At 40.9% G+C, this 27236-nt stretch overlaps 1 protein-coding gene across 1 annotated transcript in view; it reads right to left on the minus strand.

Moving 5' to 3' along the window:
• Positions 1-724: 724 nt before the first annotated feature.
• The window catches only part of LOC111868746 (somatomedin-B and thrombospondin type-1 domain-containing protein), a 200146-nt gene continuing 173634 nt past the window's right edge, over positions 725-27236 (minus strand). The window contains exons 4-5 of the mRNA XM_023859683.2: positions 5912-5988; positions 725-3812 (exon numbers count right to left, since the gene is read on the minus strand). Of these exons, the coding sequence (XP_023715451.1) occupies positions 3598-3812; positions 5912-5988 (292 nt within the window). The 3' untranslated portion in view covers positions 725-3597. The remainder of the gene's footprint in view (positions 3813-5911; positions 5989-27236) is intronic.

Here is a 27236-nt window from a genome sequence, read left to right on the forward strand (position 1 = left end):
TATGGGTGTATTGCTTACGAATATTGAACCCAGATATGAGTTGGATATGAATAGCCGGGTATAGGGCCCGGGTGCTTTATCTTTAGCGAAAGAGACACTGGTATCCATTGGATGCGTCAGGGTACAATGCAGAACCGGTATGAATGTACCAGTGGGAACTGAACTCGTTTTCCAGTCTAAAGCAAATCCATATACTGCGTTTTCTATTAGCAATGCTAATGTGGTCTAGTGGTCAGAGATCCTGGCTACAGATCCAGAGGTCCCTGGTTTGATTCCCGGCGCTAGCAGATTTTCTGATAATTAGTGGGTCCGGAACGGGGTCCGCTCAGCCTCGTGAAAATAATTGAAGAGCTATTTCAAGGAAATAGCGGGTCCGGTCTAGAAAATCGAGATTAAAGACCGTGGGGATCCCTTGCGCTGACCACGTGACACCCTTTATCCGCAAAAGTTGGCACTAACTTCTCCGACAAGCGGCAGTCGCTCGGTCGGTATAGTTCGCTTGTGGACTACAGTCCACGGAGTTGTTTTTTGTTTTATATATGGGACATTGCTAAAGGGTCAGACTTTACAAACAAAATGGTGTAAATCCTTTATGAAATCCAAAATCAGGAAAGGTTAATTACGAAAGATTCACGTGGAGCTGATCTCAGGATCACATATGCCCATAATGAACGTTGCGGGCTGCTGTTATAGGATGAGGTTATTAAAGAAACTCGAACTCTGATTTGCTTCAATATAATTTTATTTGCTATTTTCATCACAGTATTTTTAGTACTGTTATTGACGGGTCATATTTTACAAAATGAAGAAATATGATATGCAAAGGGGTTGTCATGGAGGATTATTTGTATTTAGAAAATGATATGCTACAAATGTGCTGTGTAAGCAGATGGAAAGTTTATCTCTACTATGAGTACTTTCAATGTCCGTCCTCCCCACATAATTCTGGGAGAAGAAAGTAGTCAGAAAGTGCAAAGTTTTCTGCCTTATAATTAATCTTATTTGTTTTCTTTGAACTTGTAATAAGAACTTATGTATTACTGAGTATTTTCCTCCAAAAACTTCTATATTTAAAAATATATTGATAGACATTAAATATTATTGTTACTAAACTACTATTATTGTAACGATTTTCCTTCTTTTTATCAATAGTTTATTATCAGCTCTTAAATTAAAATGAAACTGTCATGTTTGTTGTGATGGCTCAGGATTATATATGTTAGATAGGCCCCTCTAATACATTATTTTAAAACTCAAATGTCTTTTAAAAATGATGTAATAACACGTATTTTATCATTGATGAGGACAGTTTTTTTAAGGACATATGAAATGAGTATGCGTGTTGAGCTCTTAGCACATTGAGAATCCGTCTTAGAAATTTCTGTTCACAATGCTTTTTCCAACTCTTTGGACTGAAGAAGCTGATTCATGTTTTAATCTTCCCATTCTTGTTTATAGCCAAGCGGAATATGTAGTTTCTAATGACTCACGTTGACCATATTGAAAAAAAAACAAGGGGGATCATAGCATATTCTCATGAAAGAAACAGTGAATAACAAATATTACTATTAATTAACTAACAGACTGAACAATGAAATACAAATTAAATTCGACTTAACATCGTACACTAGTTTATATATGTTTTAACGAATTTCACAATTCAATATAATCAGCAAGTTATAAACTCAATTTTTTTAGTTTTCAAGTAAAAAGCATAATTATTTTTGTCATTTTATACCGGAAGTATGTATATTTCTCCTCAAGTCAGTTCGCAAGGTTTCATATCGCCTTACAAAATGGCTCCTTCACTTTAAATCTGTCTGACATGATGACTAAACCTATCTTGGAACACCAAAACATACCCACAAAGAGGGGAAGTGACGTCACCTGCTCTGAAACGTGTTCACTATGGGTAATTGTGTCATTCCCCCCATATGTTATTATCCCAACAAGAACAAAGCTAACTGATTCAGTAAAACTGGGTATGAGTGTGCGCAACAAGTGAATGTCTCTCTTCTTGGGCTAGCATTGCATCACTGAGACCTTGTGCTGGCATTAACACTGCATAAAGCATTATTAAGTAATATTTAAGTGTATTAAAAACTATGACAATTATTAACTAACATGCAATGAAATTAATATCATGGTACTACAAAATGCAATGACATTTTGTATTTGTTAGTAATATTTACAAAAAAAAACTTAATATGAAAACATCGTATAATAAAGTTGAATATTATTTCCACATTTAAAACGTTACATTTTTATAATAAAGTCGTATATAAACGTAACAGTTATACGGAAATTAAAGATTACAAAACATTTCTAAATAATTTCAGGTTTTGGACCCTTTTATAAATAATATCAATTGTCTGTTTTCCAAACTCATCAGTTCATTGTAAAACTGACCTCTAAATGGCAGTCATGAAATATATAATTTGTTTAAGAACACTAGGTTTAAATTATGAAATGATTTGTAATTAAATGCAATATGATATTTCATTCATGAAATTAATAGATCTATATTGATTGGATCATCACGAAAAATTAAGGGTAGAGATGCACTTTAGTTTAATGTTCAAAAGAGTAATTACAATAGCATTACTTCTTATACATAGCTTCAAAGGTGAGACTGACTGAGACTTTATTTACTTCGCAACTGTTCAGGGTAGATGAAGTTGACCGTATCGTCAACGATATGACAGTGACTGGGTACAGAATCTCTTGAACTTAAACATAATGATGAAAAAATCATGGCGGAATAGATACTTCGCCTCACAAAACTAACATTAAGTCGATCAACCATGATGGCGATGATGATGATGATGAGGAGGAGGAGGAGGATGGTGATGGTGGACTAAATATTTGAAGTTATGTGGTCATTACTGATACATGTCATTGTTAACAATTCAATACAATTTCTGTGTTCCAGTTTGTTCAAAAGGAAAATTATTCTTTCCACAACATTAAGTTTATTTCAGCCTTCCTGACTTTACCATGTGAAAGAAAAACGAAACATTTTATTGCAGATTAGAATAGAATATCAGTTAACTTGTAACTAAAATATATGTCTTTCTGTAGATCAATTGTCAGATTTTTGCAATTCTTGTTTATAAATTAATTTTCTATTAACCCTTCAAAGCCCTAGTGGTTCTATATATACCACTGTTTTAATATACTAAAATTGTATTCTGCCCACATAGTGTTTCGTACGATTCTCAGAATAAACAGCGATTGTTCCCCTAAAGGTTAGCAGTTAATTTTTGCGGCTGAAACGTAATGTGTTGTGTATGAGGTACAAGCTGAATTTTTATATATTACTTAAAAGAAAGTCGGTCTTTGAAGGGTTAAAGGAGAATTACTGATCCATTTCCGCGTGTAATTTAATTTACGATTAGTTATATAAATGGTTTTTTCCTTCAAATTTTAATATGATGCTTTGCACATAACTGGCCTATGATTACTGATATAAAATCTCACATTCTCAATATTTATTTATTTTTAATTTTTTCTTCTTATCTCATTCATCCATGCCGTTTCTCTTTCCGATAAAAGAGAAACTTTTGGGGAACCAATCGTATAATTAATGTCTTTATTTCACACGAAGATGTAGTCGGGTCCCTTCTTGCACGTAGGACACGACGCGTCGTGAACACTGCTACCAGCGTCTAGTCGGATCCACTTTCCGTGACAGTGTGGGGCCGACAGTGCGGTCCAGCGTGTCGCCCTGTCCTCCACTCCGTGGCCCGCACATCGATACCCTAGGTTCTTACGTAGCGCTTGCGTTTCACACCTCACGCACACTCGCTCACCTTTGAACAAAAACATGAAATAGTAAACGCTAGTTATTAAACCACTAACCCCAAAGCCCCCTTCCCTCCCCAACCAAAATCATGCAGTTTAGTAAAGAAATGCATTCCAATTTAGAGCACATCAATCCGTTTTCACACCAGACTAGATTTGAATCGATACTGAACCGAATGAAATGTCTCCGACAAGTTTTATTGTAGCATTCAACGCCAAATTTTATCCATATTCGTTAAGTGGTTCCAGGGATGAAATTTACTGATAGACAGATGAAAATTCTCAATTACATATTAATATGTGTAGAGAACGCATGACGCAAGAAAATCGTAAGGAAGTCGTAGATTTATTATTAGGGTTTTAATGAAGATGTTTCAGATACCGAGGTTAAAATTCGAACGATGTTGAAGACGATCACAAGGGAACAATACGAGTATGTATAGATTTGGAATGAACCCTTTCACTTCTGTTTCATTAATCTTACAGATTTCTTGGGCGGGAAGATCAACGCGTCACAAGCCCGCTAAGTACACAGGACAATACAAACAGAGAATAAATACAGACAGACATCCATGCATTGAGTGGGATTCGAACCCACGACTAAGATATTTCATACCTTAGACCACGCGGCCGCTGTGACTGGCAAAACTATCCTTGGGCTTAATTAATTAACCACCACGCCATGAAACCACGTGGCGGAGTGGAGGTATAGCTCCACCATTCTTAACCTCAGCATTAGTTTGAAGTGAATAGTCAACTTTACGCCCTGGCAGCTTTACCCCGGAAGAAACAGCCACTTTTACCCATTGCATAAGAGGGTGGATGTGCCCCAGAGCGGGTCTGGACGTTGTGGAGAAGAGAAAAATCTCTTTCCGGGGAAGTTAAAACTCAGCCAGGACATCAGACAATCCGACAGAAGTTCGACTTTATTAGGCCTGCGTCACGAACAGATGTCTCAAGCGGGACGCTAAGCCAGTGAACAAACAGATGGGATGTCAAAGTCGAGGTCCCGACGGCAATGCCGTGCTACGTTGTGTGCTACAGATTCATCGACGTTAAGACAAGAGAGCACCAAGCTTTATGTTTCGTCGAAATGTCGGCAAATTTTACCAGACTACACGACTTCGAATCCAAGAAAACAGTACTCTACAAATTATTTTGGTCTGAACAGTTCTATCTTCTGGGATATAACACCGTGTAATCTACTGAAGTCTACAGAGAGTTCGGAGGAATCTGTCGCCTCCATCTTGTGAGCTGAAATGTAAGTTGTGTAAGAAGCAATCAACAAGCAAAGCAGACTCCCTGCTTTGTTCTTGTTTGCTTTACTTTGCCACATTGAAAACAGACGAGACGTGTTCCTCTGAAATTTCGGTTGACTTTCAAAGGACCACACGGTGCAGTACCCAAAAGATGATGTCTTCATGATCACCGCTCTGAGAACCTCAGAGCTTACGTGTGTAGTCTCCCTTTACATACATCTGACTTTACTTGGCGTCCCATCTTAACTCTTTCAGTGGTGCTTTCCGCCAACAAGTCATATAGTTCCGTGGTGATGCTGCTTACTTATCAAATAATAAATGAGTCCGTGCCGGAAGATTCTGTGGGTTTTAAACGAAGAATCTTACTGATATGTTGGGTTTTTGGACTTTATCCATCGTCCTGGTTTTTAAGATAACAAAATAAAAACACGACATTTCGGAAACTGGATCTGTTTCCGTCCTCAGGTGAAGGAAAACACCTATTCAGTTGGGTCCGTTAGAAAGAGCTAGACCAAGTCCAGTGATTGAGGCTAGCTCTTTCTAACGGACCCAACTGAATAGGTGTTTTCCTTCATCTGAGGACGGAAATAGATCCAGTTTCCGAAACGTCATGTTTTTATTTTGTTATCTTAAAAACCAGGACGATGGATAAAGTCCAAAAACCCAACATATCAGTGTGTTATACACCATCGTCAGAATCCTATAGTAACTACGAAGAATCTTGTATGCAGTATGTAAAGAACTGGCATTACAGCATTCAAATACACCAGCCCTCTGCAATGGAACTATATAAGGCGTTCCCTTTCCGGTCAGTAACAGTTCTACAGCTGGTCAGTAATGGCCCTTACCTTCTCTAAGGGACGAGAAGTTGGGCTCTTTTCGGCAGGCTTTGGACGCCTTCAGGACTTCAAATTCCACACAGTACCTGCAACAACAAAGAAATTGCTGAGTGTCCGTTAGCCATGTTCATAAGACTCCTGTTGTTTATGATTTTATAATTAAAAACAAGCCGAAAAGTTCACCTTTTGTTTGTTGATTTATAAAGATTATTATGATTTCTTTGTAAAAAGATATGGGAATCCCTGAAAAGAAAAAGATGTGGGTAAAGAAACAAATGAAATGAAAATTGAAGATATGCATAGCTTCAAAGGCAGTGATCATTAGTCTACACAATAAAACCATGAATAACCGACAAACCATAAAAATGGAGAAATAACATTCCTGTAAGTAATACAGAAACGCTAAGATATACTTTATATACGTAGTTTACAAATGAAAGTAACTCCTTATACAAGAAAAACTTGAATGTAAATATTTCACAAGAAGAAGTGGGCATTTATAGAGCAATAAAAAGAAAAAAAAGTAAATAAAAAATAAGGAACATTTCTGGAGTAAGAAACTTTCAAGAGATGTTGAGGACAAAAGACTCCAATATTGAAGATGATTAAATACAAACGACGTAAAAGATGAAATTAAAAAGCAAAAGTCAAAGTCAGAAAGATGGCACTGTATGAGGATTCGTATTGGTGGAAAGCGAAATACAGAAGCGTGAACAGTTCCGAGAACTTAAGGAAATCAAACAAAGCGCCAGTATTAGAATTATGTCTCATGAATTTTGGAAGCTATAGGCTAGTTCACAAACTGACTAGCAAAAGATACACCAGAATATTATAGGAACTCTGATGAAATGAAAGTAAAGCCGAGGGATCAGCTGGACTTTTATTAAGCAATTTGATGTAGCCTCCTGTGATATCCTTCCTCTCGACTTGCATCACAATAGTCTCCTCAGCACTTTGTTGCAGACACCCTCAAGCCCTAGCTTTCCTTCAATAGACCAAGTTTCACATTCACACAAAACGATTTTCTTGAACAGCACTGCTTAAACGGATTACTGCTTTAATCTCTCAAGGCTATCATCATCGCGTTGTCATCAGTACTGCTGACGTTAATACTGCTGCAGTGATCTTCTCAGTATCTGACAGCAACCTCAAGCACCGCTGATTAATCACCACGTTGAAGGAGCTGCTTAGTTTATACTAATCACCAAATGTTATCATCTGGCACTGCAGATATGATGAATTAATGTAAAGTTTTGGTCACAAAGGCCACACAGGAGACCTAGGCGTATAGGCAAGGATAATATTAAAGTAGATCTTGCAAACATATCATGAGGCTGTCGAGAGTCAGTATGGTGTCCGGAGGGGGTTTCTGTGAAGACGGTAAGGATCTTCCGAGTTCGATAAAAGCCAAGACGGCGTGCCATATCTCAGTTACCGGGTTCCCAACTCAGCGGCCCGTGTTAGATCCCAGTTCAGAACATGTGGGATCTGTGTTGCACAAAGTGATATTGGGATGTTTTTTTTTTTCGAGTAATTCGTTTCCCCTGCCAATCCTTAAGCGGCCCGGGATAGTTCAGTCGGTATAGCGATGGTCTATGATCTGGACGGCCGGGGTTCGATTCTCGGTATGGGCAAGAAATTTTCTCTACTTCAGAGCGTTCAAACAGGCTTTGGGGTCCATCTAGCATCCTATCCAATGGGTACCAGGTGCTCCTTCATTCGGGATAAAGCGACCGGAGCGTGAAGCTGACCTCAGTCTAGTGTCGACATCAAGAATGGTGGACATATACCTCCACTCTCTCATACTGTATGTCTTCATGGCATCAATCTTAATTGATTAAGCATGGGTAAACTTTACCTTTCTATGTTTTACCTGTCAGTTCTCAAGTCACCGTTTCACGTTCTTTATTTATCCCATCGACTGCCTCTGTGGTCTAGTGATCAGTTCCTGGCTACAGATCCAGAGGTACCGGGTTCGATTCCCGGTAGTGGGTCTGGAACGGAGTCCACTCAGCCTCGTGGGGGTAACTGAGGAGCTATTTCAAGGAAATAGAGGCTCCGGTCTAGAAAACCGAGATTAATGGCCGTGGGGATCCTTTTCGCTGACCACATGACACCCTCTATCCGATAAAGTTGGCAAGCGGCGGTCGCTCGGTCGGTATGGTTAGTTTGCGAACTACAGGTCACTGAGTTTTATTTATCCCATCACAAGTACCAGTATATTTGGATACTTCGCATGTTAAAGAAAGAATCAAGGAATTTCTCGATTCCCAAGAGATGTGCTACTCGAGAGTTATGTCATTCTATATCAAAATTTTGACTCATGACATGAGCGCAACTTTTGACTGCTAACGGTTGTACTTCTGCCTGTTTGCGTGCGCCAATCCTCGCAACTGGCAGGACCCTGCTTCACAGCTGCACTTTTTGCTCTCCGCTCATAGAAAAATTAAATCGATTTAGTGCCGCTGGTTCACTTCTCTTCCTCTGCAGTAAATCGGTTTATGACAACCTCAATATATAATCCAACATGACAACTACATTATAGCCAGAAAGCTGTTTTGCTCTTCTCTGCGACATAATATACAACAGTATAGGGGTAGTCACAGGGGGCGGGGGAGCACTGGAGTTTATGTGGTAGTAAATTTTCGTATCCTGGCCACGTTGCAACTTGTCAATGCCTGTGCGTGTCAATATAGAGCAAGGTTGCGTAGAGTCACCCTTGTGGAAAACTCGCCAACTCATACCACACACAAACGACATTTAGAAGAATTTTCATTTTTTGTAATAATTCTGATGAAAACCATTTCTCTTTATGTTCCTCTGAAGTTTCATACCGAAAAGTCAAAGGATTAATTACTAGCAAAAACTCGATATTTCCTGGATGAAATCGGTAAAACACATAAGCTCAAGGGCCAATAAACTCTCTTTTATGTTCGTTACCTCAAAATAAAATTTAGAATATGTCTCATAAAGTAAAATAAGCTAAGCTTATAAACCAGAAATTCAGCATAAATTTAAATTGCTTAGGGCCTATAGCCAGTGTCCTGGTACAGAGCTGTAAAAACAAAAATAACCCAATAATCAAGCAATCAAAACGCCTAAGACGCGAAACTGCAGCTACGCTATTGCGCATGTGTAGTGAAGCTATACCAATGTTGGATACACAAAGAGCCCGAACAACTTTTAACAAGACAACGCTATCATGCAGTCAGCTGTGAGTTATCAAAATAGTCATGGCCTTTGTAATGTAATCACAGGGTTATCTTTAGTTGAAACGAGTGAAGGAACAGATGCCGAATCTAAGGTTTTCCTCTTTATTTCCTTCTCTCGCATGAGAAACAGATTAAAATCTAAAATATCAGATTTTCAAGCTGTGGTCTATTATTCAAGATAGTATACATCATTAGTGTTCTCAAACACATCTTTCTTTCACCTCCCTCTTTCTCAAACTTCTTTTCAGCAAGTCACTGGCTTCTAAACTTAGTACAAATTATCTCTCGACACGTGCCTAAATTCATGTTGGTAACCCTGAAAGAATCGCCGACACACTTATCTCTCGAAGACCTCGACTCATAACAGAACAAGAAAACACGTGTTCGAAAACCAACTGCCTGAAACAGGATCAGACGCTGGCAGTCAAGATTTCTCCACCATTTTTGGAACCAGTGTTCACAATCTGAGCCAGATAAATCCAGTCCATACCACACCATCCTTTATCTTTAAAATCTTAATATTATTCTCTTACTTACGTCGTCTTCCTAGTAGAATCATTCCTTCTGGATTTCCCATCCAAACCCTACATTCATTCCTTTTCTCCTCATGTGAGTTACATGCCCTATCCTGAACCATATCCTTAACTAGTTTAATTCAACCCATACCCACGAAACCTATTTCTTCGAGATATATTTTAATATTTTCCTGCCACATGCAACTCCAAGTTATCTCATCCCATCAGGTTTCAGAACTAAAACTATGTAGTCCTGCGTAAATCTTGCAGTATCCACGCGTGCTACACATTCTGCCCCACGTCCTCTTTGATATAGATGCCCTAACAATATTTAACAAAGAGAATTAACTGTGAAGCACCTCGCTGTGCGAGTGCTTTCAACCCCATTTATTTCCTCTCACTCAGATCCAAATATAAGGGTAGTAGATGAAATTAAGCCATGCACTGTCTTCGCTCGCTCGGAAGCCGGGATCATGGGTTCGAATCCCACTCAGGGCATGGATGTTTTGTGTGCGTTTATCTGTGTTTTTGTACAGGTAGAGGCCTTGCGACGATCCGATCACCCGCCTTAGGAGTCCTACCGTATGTCTAAGATCTAGTAAACCGAAGTTAAACGGAGAGTTTCATGGAGGTAGGCCTAGGTCCAAATGATGGCTGTAGCGCCAATGAAAAAAAGAAGAGATAAAATTAAGCCACTGCAGCCTACACATCCACAACCATTCCAGTTCATTATTCACCAGTCATCCTACTACTGGAAGCTATTCACCAGTCATCCTACTACTAGGAGTTATTCACCAGTCATCCTACTACTGGGAGCTATTCACCAGTCATCCTACTACTGGGAGCTATTCACCAGTCATCCTACTACTGGGAGCTATTCACCAGTCATCCTACTACTGGAAGCTATAATAATCTGAGCTACAGACAGCGCTGTCAAAATAACCAGGAACAGATCATTGAATTCCCTCTTTCGTCCCTCTCTTCTCTCTGTTTTCTTTCTACTTCCACCTTTATTAAAAGTTCTGTCTTCTTCAGTATAATGCCTTCTAGTACACTGAAAGGCAACCAAAGTTTCGGAGAAACATGCCTCCTTCGTCTTCAGGTTCGAAGCTTAAGCCAAGCAAGAAACCAGCATGAAGCAGCCAGCAAGATTTACGGCGTTGTATCGCAGAAGATAGAAGGACGGTTCATAACCACAGCTGTGAGAACTTAAAATCCTACAGTCTTCCTTTATTATTTCTATCACTGTCTCTTTGTTACTTTACTCTATTACCTTCTTTCTTTCTTTCGGACATATAGACAGCTTCTGTGAAGGTCTCTTGAGTCCAGAAGTGAACCTGGCGTTGTTATTTCCTAATGCTTAATGTGTTTTGTCACCAAAGAAGACCGGAAGGGTACACAGATATGTGTACACACGTAGCTGTGTGTAGGTCCCACTTGCCTGTACAAACACTACCTCTGTATGTACACTGACACACATAATCACTTTCATCTGTCTTTCCTTCGTGTCCGAACGATAACCCACACTGTGGCCTGTACTGGGCTCCACTACTCCTCTTTACTGATTCGGCCTGCAGCCACCTGCTCACGCTGGTTCCTCGCTCGCGGATTTTTCTGCCTTGAAGATGGAAGCGATATGTTCCTCCGAAACGCCGGCTTGCACTAGATCTACACCTCATCACGTCCCCGAAGACGTCATTCTTCAATATAAACGTACGTGTAAAGGTTCTCCTTGGTGTCCGATATAAAGTTGACTTTCTTCTGGGTTTTATACTTGAAGAAACGCCATAATAATCCACAACGAACGTTCGCATTTAAAAATTATGAATTCCGGGAATAGGACACAATTTAAATTATCGAAAACCTGCCGTCGCTATGTAATTGAAGAAAAAAACGTAATCGCAATTAAGTTACTTTGTACAAGAAAGGAGTTAAGAGAAGACCCAATGGCTGGCTCTTGTAACACTTCGGGTCCAATAGAATACGGGGAATTTCTTTACCAGCTAAGTGACTGTCAGGCTACATGTAGTTCGTGAGTTTGAACTTAGTTGCCCACACAGAGTCAAATGTATCAGGCCAGTCAACAGACGGGGAGCATTGAATCTGAGCTGAGTTGTCATTCGCCGATTCTTAAGATCTCAAGAGCTATGCTTTTCAGGGATAATATTTTATTAAGGGGGGGAGGTAAAGCTATCCCTGTAACAAGTTGTGGAGGCCCATATGGTTTAGAGACGTCAATGCTTCCCACATTTTCTAGACAATCGGCTCACAGATGGCACTGATGCTGTCAGCCTTACGCGCCGACCGCCCTTTACCACCAGAAAGATTCCTTGTACTCATTTCTGTTAGAGGCTGAGTCGAACCCAAGGCCATAGCGCGGCCGGAAAGAGCAGGTCAATTGAAAAATCCACTGGTCTCATCGGGAATCGACCCCGCGATATTCCGGCTTGTAGTATAGTGCCTCAACCTACTACGCTACCGCTTGCACCTTATAATAGGAACGTACTCTTATTAACAAGAGCATAACTAACTACGTGACACTTTCAAAACATCAGAAGCTCTTTAGAAACTAATCCATTATCGAGAATGGACTTTCCCCCATCATTTCGGAATGTTCTCTTCTGGAGGCGGAGTGTATAGGCTACGTTCTGTTCGGGCCCCACCCTTTGCATGTACGCTGTTTTTGGCTATGATGAAGGGAACCGCATTCAAGTCTGTTCATCTGCTAGCTAGTCAGGACATCCCTTAAAAATCCCTCCTACACGAAATCACATTTCATTCTGTCCACTGCAGTTGATATAGCGTCGTTGAGTAATCTAGGAAGCAACCAGTAACAGCTCTGTGACTGTGATAACCCTCTGCGTCATATGTCAAGCCCGCGGTGAAAGGTGAACGGTATTGACTACTTCCACACAAAGGAACCCCCATCAATATCCACTTTCTTATCCACTGCGAAAATTTACCTGCTTCACTGCGTAGCAAAGCACATGGTTCGTTTTCTTGTTGGCAAAAGAAGTGTCGATTGGCTCTCATACAGGAGTATGCAGAAATATGGGAGGAAGTACACGTTGTGTGGTGTTGGCATTGCGACGTTCCGAGACAATGCAGTTTATATCTTCAGGGAGAACTTACTGACAGTATGTGCAGATCCTCTTCACGTCAGTTAACCTAAAACATCCTCTCACATTAAGGGGAATGCTCAGATATAAACCTGCCAATCAATTTGTAGGACGGTATCACAGCGTTACCAGTAGTGAACTGAGAATGGAGGCTCATATTTCATACATTATTTTGTAAATTCAACAAGTAATAAAGAAATTTCTAATGTACTTTAGTGCATATTTTACTAACCAGCTAACTGAATTTTGGGTCATACTATTATGTTAGTATAGAGGGGGCTACGACAAATCCTCGTGTTTTTGTTGATGAATACGAGGCAGGGCCTAGAAATCCGGTATTTTAATTAGGGAGATTGAGAAATTCTCTTCTTTTCAATTCTACATCTTTTTTTTTTTATACCAGAATGGAAGGGGGTTGCTTTTGTTAGTGGAGCAAAACAGGCCAGCGAAAACATGTCAGAATTGTGTACGAGATTCCTTTTAAATGGAAAAATGTGAAATGAAGCAGATATTGCTAATGGTAACTCTTTGCTGCGCCAATTGAATTTGTCGCGTGCTAATGGTATCAAATCAGCTGTTCATTATTTTTTGTTACAATTTTAAGGATTCGGATGGATGCCGATATTCAGACTGAAAGAAGATCAATAATTCCTATTTTGAATAATCCTCATGCGTAGACTATATTTAAAATTATACTATAATTAATTAAGCCCTTAAGAATGTAGTGTTCTTATCTCTGATTATTTTGATCACCATAGATATTGCACCTTAAATAAATGCCTATGCACAGCCGTGAGAGCTCAGTCGGTATAGCGACGGACTACAGGATTAACGGCCGGCGTTCGACTCACGGCAAGAGTAACACTTGTCTCCATAGCGTCCAGACCGCCTCTGGCACCCATCCAGTGGGTACCGGGAAAGATTTCCTCGGGGGTAAAAGAGAAGAAACCGGTCACGGTAGCCCAGCGGTCTAAGGCATGCACTGTCTTCGCTCGTTCGGAAGCCGAGATCGTGGGTTCGAATCCCACTCATGGAATGGATGTTTGTGTGCGTTTTTCTGTCTTTGTCTACAGATAGAGGCCTTGGGACGAGCTGATCACTGGCCCAAGGAGTCCTACCGAATGTGTAAGATCTAGAAAAACCGAAGTGAACGGAGTTCATGGAGGTAGGCCTAGGCCCACTGGGGCTGTACTGCCAAGGAAAAAAAAAAAAGAGCGAAGAAGGGTGAAGTTGACCTCTCATCTTCATCCAGTGCCGAGATCAAGAATGGTGGAGTTATATCTTCACTCCCCAGTACGTCTTCATGGCGTGGTGCTTAATTAATTAAGCACTAGGAAACTTCACCTTTTTAAGTTTATAAATTCGCATGAAGAAGAATTAGTGGTATACAGCATAAAGAAATACAAAATCAGTTGTGGACTAGATTAATCTGGCTTTGGATGGGGTCCAGTTGTGGCCTCTTGTGCACATTTTAACGAACCTTGGGCTCTACAAAACGCGGGAAATGTTGGCGAGCTGAACTACTGTTAATTTAAAAAAATTACACGGAGGAAAGTCATTATATATATAGACAGCCTCTGTGGTCTAGTGGTCAGAGTTCCTGGCTACAGATCCAGAGGTCCCGGGTTCGATTCCCCTCGCTACCAGATTTTGTGAGAAGTAATGGGTCTGGAACGGGGTCCACTCAGCCTCGTGAGGATAATTGAGGAGCTATTTCAAGGAAATAGCTGCTCCGGTCTAGAAAACCGAAATAGTATAGTTAGCTTGCGGACTAGAACCACGGAGTTTGTTTGTTTTATATATATATAAAACACACATATATATATATGTGTGTGTGTGTGTGTGTATGTGAAACTAGACCTTTTATACTGAGGGAAAAGTAATATTAATATTCTCCATGATGCTTCTTATTTCAAAGCCTCCTGCTGTTTTAACTTATTATGTTATCAGAGTAAAAAATAATGTACATGAGTGACAAGCCACATATATTTTCAACTGAAGAAGAGATTTTCTTCTCTCATATCACATACCAAACACAGGCCATACAAGGAAGTGCCTTTAAGTGAGATATATCGTGCATAGGATTGAAAAGGTTAAAATACCCCATAACGAAAGCTGTAGTACGCCAAGAGGCGGTTACAAAGGAAATCTCTTCGGCTATGAATGCCTCTCTCGTCCGCTTTTGTCTGTGTTAGGCAAAGACTGAATAGAGATGGGACGCACATACAAACACACACACACATAGTTTGAGTGCACGCTTCATTATTATTCCTGGGGATCATAAATTGGACATGCTGGTCGAATAATCAAAATAACAAAGGATTACACAACTTCCGAAATTCAATATTCGTATTTCAATTGAATCCACTCCTCTTTCGATTTATACCAACTAATTCTATGATACACAATACTTCTTGAAAACCGTACCGTGTTTACGAAAGCCCTTCACTTGGCTCTGTCCTGAGCCGGTTTAATCCCGTTCACATATCTTCTCTTAAATAAAACAATAATTTCCCTGCTCTGTAACCGGCCAAGTCAGAGACTGCATATCATGGACGAGGTACTCAGTTTATGATACTGTGCTGCATGATCACGGTGCAGTGATAGATGAGTATGCAATAGTGGAATGATAATTAAAAGGGAAAGCTAAAGGGACTCGGGAGAAACCCTTCCCACTTCGTCCACCATGTATCTCACATGATGTCACCCGGGATTGAATCCGAGGCTCCGCTTTGAAAATCCAGCGTCTGATCACCTCAGCTATGGCACAGCAAAACACATTTCTTTAAAAAAAACCCATAACATTATCCCATCATCTATACCTAGGTCTCTTTCTTTCGGGGTTTCCGGCTGGAATTTTGTGTGCATTTCTCGTCTCATTTTCTTCCAAAGATTATGCATCTCATGTGAGTCTCAGAATACAGAGCAACTGTTTCCCTAAAATGCATTAACCAGTGCCTTAATATTTCTTCTGAGATATATTGGATATTTAAATATAATTTAGGAGAAATGCTTTCTTCAGAAGGTTAAATACTGTTAAAGGGGTGGGCTGTAAGGGTCAGTCTTTTTGGATGTGTAGACTATCGAAAATGTCCGACGGCTGGAATTGAGTCTGTTTAACTGCCTGAATATACTGAATTAATTAAGTTAAAGCTAAGCTTAAGGAAAATACGCTTCGATTTCATTTTTTTTCCTTGGCACTACAGCCCCAGTGGGCCTAGGCCTACCTTCATGAACTTCTCCGTTCACTTCGGTTTTTCTAGATCTTACACATTCGGTAGGACTCCTTGGGCGGGTGATCAGCTCGTCGCAAGGCCTCTACCTGTACACAAACACAGAAAAACGCACACAAACATACATGCCCTGAGTGGGATTCGAACCCACGATCTCGGCTTCCGAACGAGCGAAGACAGTACATGCCTTAGACCGCTCGGCTACCGTGACTGACTTTGATTTCATTTAGGCCATATTAAACATTCAAATTATAAACTTACTTAAATTAGAAGAAATTATTTTCTTAAGTTACGTAAATTGTGCCGTTGTACGGCCTTGTTTTACTAGAAATTTCCGTTCTATAAACAAAGAAAGGAACCTCGAACATGGAAACAAATATAGAAACAAAAAGAACATAACAAGGATGCATTCCATGAGAACAAAGACACAAAGAAGACCTCCTTACTGTAATCTTCCACTAGAATCTTCTGTTCGATCTTAGCATGCAGTGACGAGAGTAAAACACAACTAATTTTTTCATACGAAACAAAAACCAGTAAAAAGACGGCTACGAGTCTTTGAACGGGTTTCTCGAGTTAAATATGGAAGCACATGCTACAGAGCATAGGTTATTCAATACTCTTCAGGGGAACTTGGCAGTGGATTTTCTGTCTAGCTTCAGTGGAACGAAATTATATTGTTTTCCAGCCCCAAGAACTACTCTTACAAGTACGCTAGCACCAATTCAATATCAATACATAAGTGTCCCTTTATAAGCAACCTGCAGTGATTGATGCTGTTCAGGTCGATAAACACTGCCTGTGCTTACCACAGACAGGAATGCACTTAACATTTGCTTTTGCGCAACGAATTTCGCTCTGCTGATTGGTTTATGGGTCAAATTAGCTGCTATGTCATGTGGCGGTACGGAGAATCTCAATCAATCAATCAATCATAATCCTAGCGCAGACATATTACCCAGGCTGCTGATCGTAGTTCTGTTCACTTCATCGTGACTGGAGATTAATTAACTTTCATGTTTAATGAGTAATTGATTTTTGTATTATTTAATTACGCCGGTCACGGTAGCCGAGCGGTCTGAGGCATGTACTGTCTTCGCTCGCTCGGAAGACGCCATCATGTGTTCGAATCTCACACAAGGCATGGATGTTTGGTATGTATGTGTGTTTATTTTGTGTCTGTGTTTAGGTAGCGGCCTTACGACAGGCTGATCACTCGTCCAAGGAGTCCTACGACCTGTAAAATGATCACAATGAAAAAAGAAAACAGACACCATAAGGGTATAAGAGGAAACGGATTAAGCAACTAAGTAAATTATTTAATGATACTCTTTAATTTACAAAGTGTTCGAAAAAATATTAGAACGTGAGAAAAACAAGCAGTAAATGGCGATTTCGGATATTACATAGCGAGGATCGTTTTCATTTGTATGGGTCTCCTAGTGTTGCTAGGAGGGAGAAACTATGATGGGGTAAATAGGTCACTAGGATGGGAGAGACAATAAATGCATACACAATTTTGGTGAGGAATCCTTTCCGAAAAAAAAAAAGTATTTGGAATATCAAGGAGGTATGAAGATGACGTACCTTTTGTGGCCTATTTTACGATGTCAGTATTTCAGGTTATACAGCATCGAATGATAGAATGAGTGGCGAATAATGAATTGGAAGGGATTTGGAAGAGAATCGAGTTCCTATCCCGATATTTGTCTGGAGGAAGCGAAGAAGAGCACAGGAACGCAAGCCGGGATTGTTGGCGACCTCCATTGTGACTCTAATCAAGCGTCTGTCCAATTCAGGTCTAGAGCATTACGGCTACATCAACCTACTTGTTTGGAGGATAATATTAAAATGTTTCTTTGGGCATGATTACGAAAATGGGAGGTGAATGTGTAGCAGCTGGATCAGGGTCGTGCTTAATTGCAGGCTATGCATTTGCGGTGTTGAGCCTTCTGGTTCTGCTGAGACATGTTCGTTTTCCATGTGCACAGGTTATGCAGTTTACATGGTGGGGAGAGTTTAATGTAAATTGGAAGGAAGTGGTAATTGTGTCGCCTACATTCAGGCACTGTCCCAGCATTCGTATGGACAAGGAACCACAAGAAACAGCGTACCTTGTCTCTGGAGGAGCCCCCAATTCTGCAGCTACCCAAGAATTTCCCAGCATTTTATGGAACCCGGAGGTTCATTACCATGTTCACAAGAGCCCCCCACTGGTCTCTATCCTGAGCCAGATCTATCCCATACATACCATCCCATCCTGTCTCTCTAAGATCCATTCTAATATTGTCCATCCACCTACGCCTTGGTGTTCCCTGTGATCTCCTTCCTTCTGGCTTTCCCACCCATATCCTATACGCATTCCTCGTCTCCCCCATTCATGCTACATGACCTGTCAACCTCATCCTCCTTGAATTGATCATTCTAATTATATTTCAAGAAGAGTACAAGTTATGAAGCTCCTCATTATGCAGTTTTCTCCAACCTCCTGTCACTTCATCTCTCTTCGGTCCAAATATTCTCCTCAACACCCTGTTCTCAAACACCCTCAGTCTGTGTTCCTCCCTTAATGTCAGAGACCAAGTTTCACACACATACAGAACCACAAGCAAAATTATAGTTTTGTATATTCTAATTTTTATGTTCGGCAGATTAAAATACAGCTTGTAAGATTTGGGGTTTTCACGGCGGTGACTATGAAGAATGCCATCTTCTCGGATGAGGCACCGTGTAGATATTGTGTACACCGACGTTTCGGAGGAATGTATCACCTTCATCTTCAGGGTATAAGAAATCCGCGAGCGAGGAACCAGCGTGGGCGGGTGGCTGCAGACTTCTCGCGGAGGAACGTCAATTTATGCAATATCTGCAGGGCCCTACATCCCAGAAGACGACATTCTTCATTAACTATAGATTCTACAGCTATTTGACCGCCTGTGTGGTTCAGTGGTCTCCTGGCTACAGATCCAGAGGTCCGGGTTCGATTCCCGGCGCTACCAGATTTTCTAAGAAGTAGTGGGTCCGGAACGGGGTCCACTCAGCGTCGTGAGGATAATTGAGGAGCTATTTCAGGGAAATAACTGCTCCGGCCTAGAAAACCGAAATTAACGACCGTGGGGATTCGTTGCGCTGACCACCTCTATGAGCTAAAGTTGGCACTAACTTCGCCGACAAGCGGCGGTCGCTCGGTCGGTATAATTCACTTGCGGACTAAAACCACGGAGTTAGCGGCCTCCGTATTCTAGAGGTAACGTTCCCACCTCATGACTCGTAGTACGCGGGTTCAAATACCCGGCGGAGGTCGTCGAATTTTTAAGGGCGGAAAAATTCAGGGAACAAGTCCTCCGGGAGGGACTTTAAGCCGTGGGTCCCGTGTCGTAGCTTTACGGCACGTAAAAGAACCTCATATCTCCAAAGGAGGTCACTGAGCCAAATTACGGACGTTTCCCACCCAACAGCAGTCTCTACTACCTCTGGTAGATGGGGGAAGCATTATAGATACCTCTCAGCTAGTAGAGCCGGTCTCGCTGGCTGGGCGGGACTGATGGTAAGCACCAGTACCGGTAGGATATAGAGACTGGTAGAAATCATAGAGGGAAGCACAATGGACCAATAAAAGGTCTAAGTGCATGGGGAAACCCACCCTCTCTAATAACTAACTAAAACCACGGAGTTTCTTTCTTTGTTCTTCAGCTGTTTAACGACGCTTTCCCATTCGCTTCAGTCATGTATCAATGAATGGTTGTAAGATGATTCTGAAGGAAACAGCAAGCCTATGTCCTTTAAACAGTTGTTTACGCCATCATAATCCTGTAGCACGTGCAATGTGGAACAAAAGGAATGTTTTGTTTCGGTCTGTTTCGACATTAGTGTCTAGTCACGAGAACAGACAAGTGGCCACGTAGTAGCCACGGCTAGTCAGCTTCGACGTAACTTCCGCTTCTCTTCTGTTTTCTTTTGTTACAACTTGAGTGGAAAAGACAATAAACTTTACAGTTTGTTTCCTCCAATCTTCGAAAAGGTATAATGACTGTGTGCAAGAATGTTACAAGTTCGAGTTCTATTGATAAGCCTTAATTAAAAATAATAATTCCAGTTCTTATTCCTGTCCTTGTCGATAAGGGAGGGAAGTCAGATTTGTTAGAAATTAGTGAATGGAAGTTAAGTGCACAGTTCACCAACTTCCTTCAGAATCTGATATTCGCGCAGCTGGTCATGATATTTTTTGTCGTAATGGAGCCCGTTGCTTCATTACTGCATTCACAAAAGTCTTATCACCGAAAAAAGAGTTGAATCAATATTCTCATACCGCATTTATCTGAGATTCTTTTAAATATCATCATCTCATCATACCTGGACGTCACAAATCTGAAATGACATATATGGAAAGTAGACTGTTTACTCCTCTGCAACCGGTATACTGACGTTAAGGCTGAAGCAACCTGTCAGGGCTGGCAGGCGTACCTACCTAAATTCTCTACCCCAGGGCTAAGGTAAAGTTATTCCTGTGCTTAACTAATTAAGCACTACACCATGAAAGCGTATGGGGGAGTGGATATATAGGCCCACGTCTTCTTGACCTCGGCACTAGTTGGAGGTGACTGGTCAGCTTCACTCCCCGGCCGCTTTACTCCCATGGAAAGAGTCCCAGTACCATTCAATAGGATGTTGGGTGGGCCCTAGAGCCGGAATGGATGAGATGAAGAAGTGAACATTCTTGACTCTACCGGGACTCGAACTCCGACCCCTCGGTCGTCGAGCCCGTAGCCAATCGGTATACCGACTACGCACGGGAGGAAATTACTCTGTCAGTGTCAAATGGAATGGACGGCAGGCCCGGAAAAGAAAAATATTAATCGCCCACACCTTATTAATGTGGTTGGCATGGCCGCCATGTTGGTACTATTTATTACGGGGAATACCTGTATGATGAATGACATACCGGGTTTCAGTAAAACCTGACTGTAAGTGTCCTCAATATATATGCACGAAACAAAATCAGTAAGGTATTCTTTGTGGAATTCTAACACGAGGAAAAGCAATGCCACTCTTGCGTATAGATGTCTGCATTACAAGTTCAGCACAGGAATTTTAAACTTCTCCGGAGGAGATGCCATTCCAACCACGAGTCACTGATCACTCTAGGGAGGGTCAAGTAGAAATAACTTATGGCAGTTTCCATTAGGAATTTATTAACAAGTTTAAAAGTTACTACGCTGCTTTATATTAGAATTAATTAGCAAGTCTTATAAGTTACGCAGCCATGTGTTGCTAACGAGGCAGACCTGCTCAATGCCAATACGTCACCTGGCGCTGTCATTCGAGATTGCTACATTTCGCATTTCCTTTCACTCATCTGCTGTACGAGTAATTTTTTTTTGTGGGGGGGGTCCCCTCTTTAGCAATAAGAACTAGTATCTGCACACATCTAGAAATCGTGTAGCTCTTAATGAGCGCTCTTCAGGGACACATTATGTTAAAAATTGAAAGTATTACGAATGTAAAAAATGTTATTTCTCTCACAATTTACACCGTAACATTAGAGAAATTCAAATTAGTTTCTAAAGGACTCTGACGATGGTGTATAATACTCAGAATGATTGGGTTTTTTTTTTAACGTTGTCTATCGTCCGGTATTCTAGAAAACACAGGTGAGTGGGGAGAAGACACCTACACAGTTTGGCCCCTTAGAAAGAGCTAACCTCAATCAGTTCTTCCAGTGACTGACGTGAGCTCTTTCTTAGGAACCTAACAGAGCAGGTGCCTCCCCCCTCACCTGAGGACGGAAACAGATCCAGTTTCAGAAACGCTGTTTTCTCTAGCTTCTAGAATACCGGATAGACAAAGCCCCAAAACCCAGTACGAGTAAGTCTGAAATTAAGATTACTTTCAGCCGTGGTTTACATCTACTGCCTGTTCATTATTTATATGAAAAGACATATCTTCCATTTAATTATTAAAGAACTTGAGAACTACATTCTCTGTGTAGCGCAGAANATAAGACGGGTACAAGGGTATTTCACTAACATGTAAATGTCTGACACACAAAATACACTCATACGAGTAAGTAAAAGTAAAAAAGTAAAGCTATCCCCGTAACAGGCCGTGAAGGCCCATAGGGTTGTGAGACGTTGAGGGTCCCACACTACGCTCCGGCCGCGCTTTACTTCCCAGTAAAATTATTTAATTAATTCGTGGTACTCATTTCTGTTAGAGGCTGAGTCGACCCCAGGGCCATAGTGCTGCTGGAAGGATTAGGTAAATTGAAAAAAATCCAATTACCTCATCGGTACTTGAACCCGCGACCTTCCGGCTTGTAGCATAATGCCTCAACCAACTTACGCTACCGCGTGCCCCCACTCATACGAGAATGTAAACATTTGCCAATATAGAGAAAACGCAGCTAAGTCACATGTGCATGTCGAATATGAAGGCCGAAACATGTTCTGACGGAAACCAAATAAAAATATAGTGGAACTAATTACCCACCTAAACTGCTAGGCGCATTAAAATAAAATGTTGTTACAAAATGCTCTTTCTGCCCAAAATTGGCAATCCCGTCGTTAGACAGTCTGGTTAGTTAATTAACTAATTACGCAAGCATGGGATAAACCGTTGCAAAATGCCAGGCAGGGAGGCTGTATTCGGTTACGGATGATATCTCAGTGGAATGGATAACTAGTGAAAATGATGGCCAATTGAAACGGAATAATATATTATATAATATTACGGAGAGGAATTATAATAAAAATAGAAAGCAGATGCATGTGTGTATGTGCTGTTCAGTTCTGAAAACTACATACGCATTGTGCGAGGTAAAATAGTTTCTACACCGCACGCTGGAGCTCATTTCGGGTGCCGGTCTATGGTCAAGGCTGGATGGATACGTTGCTGTCCGCTGAATTCCAGTCAGTACAGACAACAGAACAAACCTATCTGTATATACGACTCGACCAATTGTATGATCTGTCATCTAAACGAACAATTATAAAAAAAATGGTCTTAATACAAATACACAATTTTGTTTAACATGTATTCTCAAATTTCTGAACATTTCGAAATGTATTTTCTTTGCTCAAACAACAAAATTACCTCTTTACAGTCACCAAAGCAAATAAAAGAAATACGTTTTAAGTAACTCCACAACTGATCGTCACAAAGATGACTGGAAAGAGTCCCAACTACTTGCCAGCAACATTCGGCTTCTATATTTATTGATAGAACCAGCATTTGTTTCCAAGGCACGTCAGAGAACAGCGACAAGGAGAAACAGCAACACCTTCAACAGAAGGCACAAAATATCCTGCCAAACCAATGACATACAGTACACGGGTACATGGAAGGTTGCCACGCTTTGCGAATTTCAAACTCTGCTAATTAGGTAAATGTCAACACTTACGCACGTATATGAGAAATTACGGTCTACAGCCTGCAACAATTCACTGTAGAGGAGAGCTGTTTGCCGTACATATAATTACGAGAAAACGCGAACCATCATGTAGAGCCCAGAAGTGGGGTTGTGATGCGAAATGTCAAGCTCCATGTGGCTGAATCCTTCTTGAGAGTCCAACAATTATAATATTAATGAATATTAATGTTACTGTAACGATATGAAATCAGCCTTGTGATTAAACATCACCCCATTGAGACTTATGGAGGACTGGAGTTAGAACTGTTAACAATTTTATCTCGCCGTTGTATAGCGGTAGCCTGTAAGCTTTATCGTCTGGATCTTTTGATGTCCATTCCAAGTTTAGTGAAATTCCATCATTTAGTTCAGAAATTATTAATGTGAGAGAGCGGTATATGGACAAAATAATGAACAAACATGGTGATATTTAACCTCATAAAATAATAAATTTGGTTAAAAAACTTCATCATATGTCTGCATGTGTGACCTTTTATTAATGAACCATAAAACCAAGACCAGTATCAATTAGTAACAAGGGCAGTGCAGTGCAGTGCTTAAGCTGTCCCCTTGGTGCTGTTTGTGTGCTTTGCGGCAACATGGGGACACTTTGCTCCAAATTAAACCCCGCATGTAGAGGTTATTACACCCGAATATGCTCACTGCTCAAGCGCACAAGCGTCCAAACCATTTCCAGTGTCCAACCAAACCAGAGTTGACCACAGCAAAGTTCATTAGAGCTGTGCGTTACCTGGTCAATGGAGTGAATGGGGGACAAGAAACAGGTCACGTGGTCACGTAGCCTACCTCAAGTCATATCATGGCAAGAGAATATTGAAGTGGGCGCATACGGAATGCGAAAATATTTCTTTGGAACATTTGATGGGAAATAGGAACTGGAAGACTGGGAAGAGATGATAGTTAGCCTATAAATATTAAGATGGATCTTAAGGAAATGAATTGTCAGACTGGGAGGTGGGCAGCATTGCCTAAGGACAGAATTCAATTCCTCACTTTGTATCAAAAACAAAAAACCAACTCCGTGGTTTTATTTCGCAAGCGAACTATACCAACCGGGCGAAGTTAGTGCCAACTTTAGCGGATAGAGAGTGTCGCGTGATCAGCAAACGAATCCCAACGGCCGTTAATTTCGGGTTTGTAGACCAGAGCCGCTACTTTTCCATTCAAGTAGCTCCTCAATTATCCTCACGAGACTGAGGAGACCCCGTTCCAGAACCACTACTTCTCAGAAAATCTGGTAGCGCATGGAATCAAACCCGGACCTCTGGATCTGTGGCGGGATTTTGTGACAACGGCAATGTACATTTGCAACCTACGAAACATACATAATATTTCATTGGTTTAAGGAATATTAATAATTATAGGAAACACAGACTGTCATAGATCTGGAGGTTAGACGCCGTGTTCAGTTTCTTGAGTAGTCCATGTGGAACTTGTTGTATAGAGCAGATAGAGAAACAGTTATTATTCAGGTACTTCTGATTTCATATCAGTTCTTATGCCAGCAATGCTCAGTATCCGCCTATCATGCCTAATCAGTCATCTGAGACAATGGTCCCATCCTACTTCCCAGGCCGTATATAAATTACTGTTTCAGTAACAGACACAGTCGGTTTTGTGACTGCCACCAGAGCGAAGTTCCCTTCTTTTGTATCCAACAATTCTGAACAGACGACACGTAGACGGTAACCGAGTTTGAAGGACTATAGCGTATTGTCTTTGTAGCTTTACCTAAAATCCGATGCTCTCTTTGATATCGACTGACAATCTCCAGTAACCGTAGCACCAAGTGTTACAAAGGGTGATATTTTATTGATGGGATACACGTTGCACAGAGCAATCAATCGCTATTGAACGTTTCCCTGTAAACGCCCGACAGTTAATGAATGGGTAGGATTTCTCTTTCACAGGCTTCCACTGCGCTTACCCACCGTATGAAAAAAAAAAAAGGTAAAATTTCCCTCGTGCTTAACTATTTCAGCGTTATGCCATGAAGACTTGGCCAGCTTCACGCCACGGCCACTCTCGGGGAAAGAACCCCCAGCACCCATTGGGTAGGAGACTGGGTGGGCCGCAGTACCGGTCTCTACGACGTGGAGAAAATTTTTGACCTTACAGGGACTCGAACTCCGACCCTTTGGACGTCCGGCCCGTAGCCAGTCGCTATACCNTTAGTTCGATCAGCGCACGGCGGGGACTTACTTCGAAATTCTCTGTAGAACCGCGTGTTCAGATTAAACTGTAAATACATTATTGTAGAAAAGCAGGAGCCCCGTTTCGCGCAAGCTCAGCTATAAAGCAGAATAGCCAACATTACAAGTTTATAAGACTAACAGACGAAACTGTTGACATCTGCAAATTCCGCGTTTTCTATGGAGAATATAAACAAAGAGAAATTTCTGCTGTTTCAGAGAGCAATAAAGTTTCCGTATCTCAAGCATAACGCTGATATCGTTTCTTGATTCAACGTACGTGTGTTAATGGACAGCAGTTTGTATTGTCTGTAACAGAAGGAATATTAGCCCAGAAATCATGTCTTTAAGGCTCTGTGGTTACTATATCCGTCACTTTTTGTATCATCAAGTAACTCTGCATTTTGTTCACAGATTGTCTTTATTCGTTCCATGTGGTTTCCACAACGAACAGAGTTGTTTCCCTAACGTTATTAACCAATGGGGCGTTCTAACAGGTGCAGTATGTTTACTGCGGGGTAGGAAATTAATTTTTATGTATTATTTAAGTAAACTTTCCTTCAGTGTTATAACAGATCTACGCGCTGGGTGACTAAGAGAACGGGGTTCCATTCCCGGCAGGAACTGAGCGCCTTTCCGTCTTGTCCAAAGCCTCCGCACCGGCTGTGGTGTTCAGCAGCCCCTATCGAAGGGGCACCGGAAGCGCTTTCCTTGCGAATAAGGCGGCTGGAGTGTAAAGCTGACCACTCATCTCCATCTAGTTCTGAGGTCAAAAATGATAGTCATACCTCCACTCTCTCGTATGTCTTCAAGGCATAGTACTTAAAGAACAATGATAGTTTTACCTTTTTACCTATAATACCGTATAACTTGGTTATAACGTCATCAAAGGGACCTAAAAATAGTGTCGTTATAAACGAATGTCGTTGTAACCGAAATGGGCACTTCCACAGTAGCCTTATGTCAGTCACGTAAAAATCTACCAAAAACCGAGTTAAAATGTTGCATTTTTTGGTGAAATACGTAGTTAAGTACAGACTAACGTAACATTAACGTGGAATTGCCCAAATGTGTAATATCAAAGACATATTACAGCGCTTTTCACTGACAATACAGACCGCACTAATAGTACTGTATATTAAAGGTAGGCCTACTCACCAAATTACAGTAGATTACATCAATTGTTGTGCCTTACTGTACCTAGATACGAGTACAGTAATCAGTTATTTTCGTCTGTCTCCTGTTACTTGCCCAATACACACTTTCTAAATTACGTTCAATGTCCATATCAGAGAAATTCAGGAATGAAAATGACGTTACATACGAGGTTGATGCATTTGTGCATGTCGTACTAAGCAAGGTATAAAANATGATAGTCATACCTCCACTCTCTCGTATGTCTTCAAGGCATAGTACTTAAAGAACAATGATAGTTTTACCTTTTTACCTATAATATATTTCAAACAGCACCTTTGGTAGCTCTGGGTACTGAATTATGAAATACAGTCTTTACAGGCTTCTTTGGTTCAGGCACTATGCTAAAAGCCGGAAGATCGCGGGATCGAATCCCGATGAGGTAGATTTTTTTCAATTTACCTAATGCTTCCTGCCGCACTATGGCTCTGGGGGCTCAT

Source organism: Cryptotermes secundus, unplaced genomic scaffold (assembly GCF_002891405.2).
Source record: "Cryptotermes secundus unplaced genomic scaffold, Csec_1.0 scaffold13, whole genome shotgun sequence".
Classification (NCBI taxonomy): Eukaryota; Metazoa; Arthropoda; class Insecta; order Blattodea; family Kalotermitidae; genus Cryptotermes; species Cryptotermes secundus.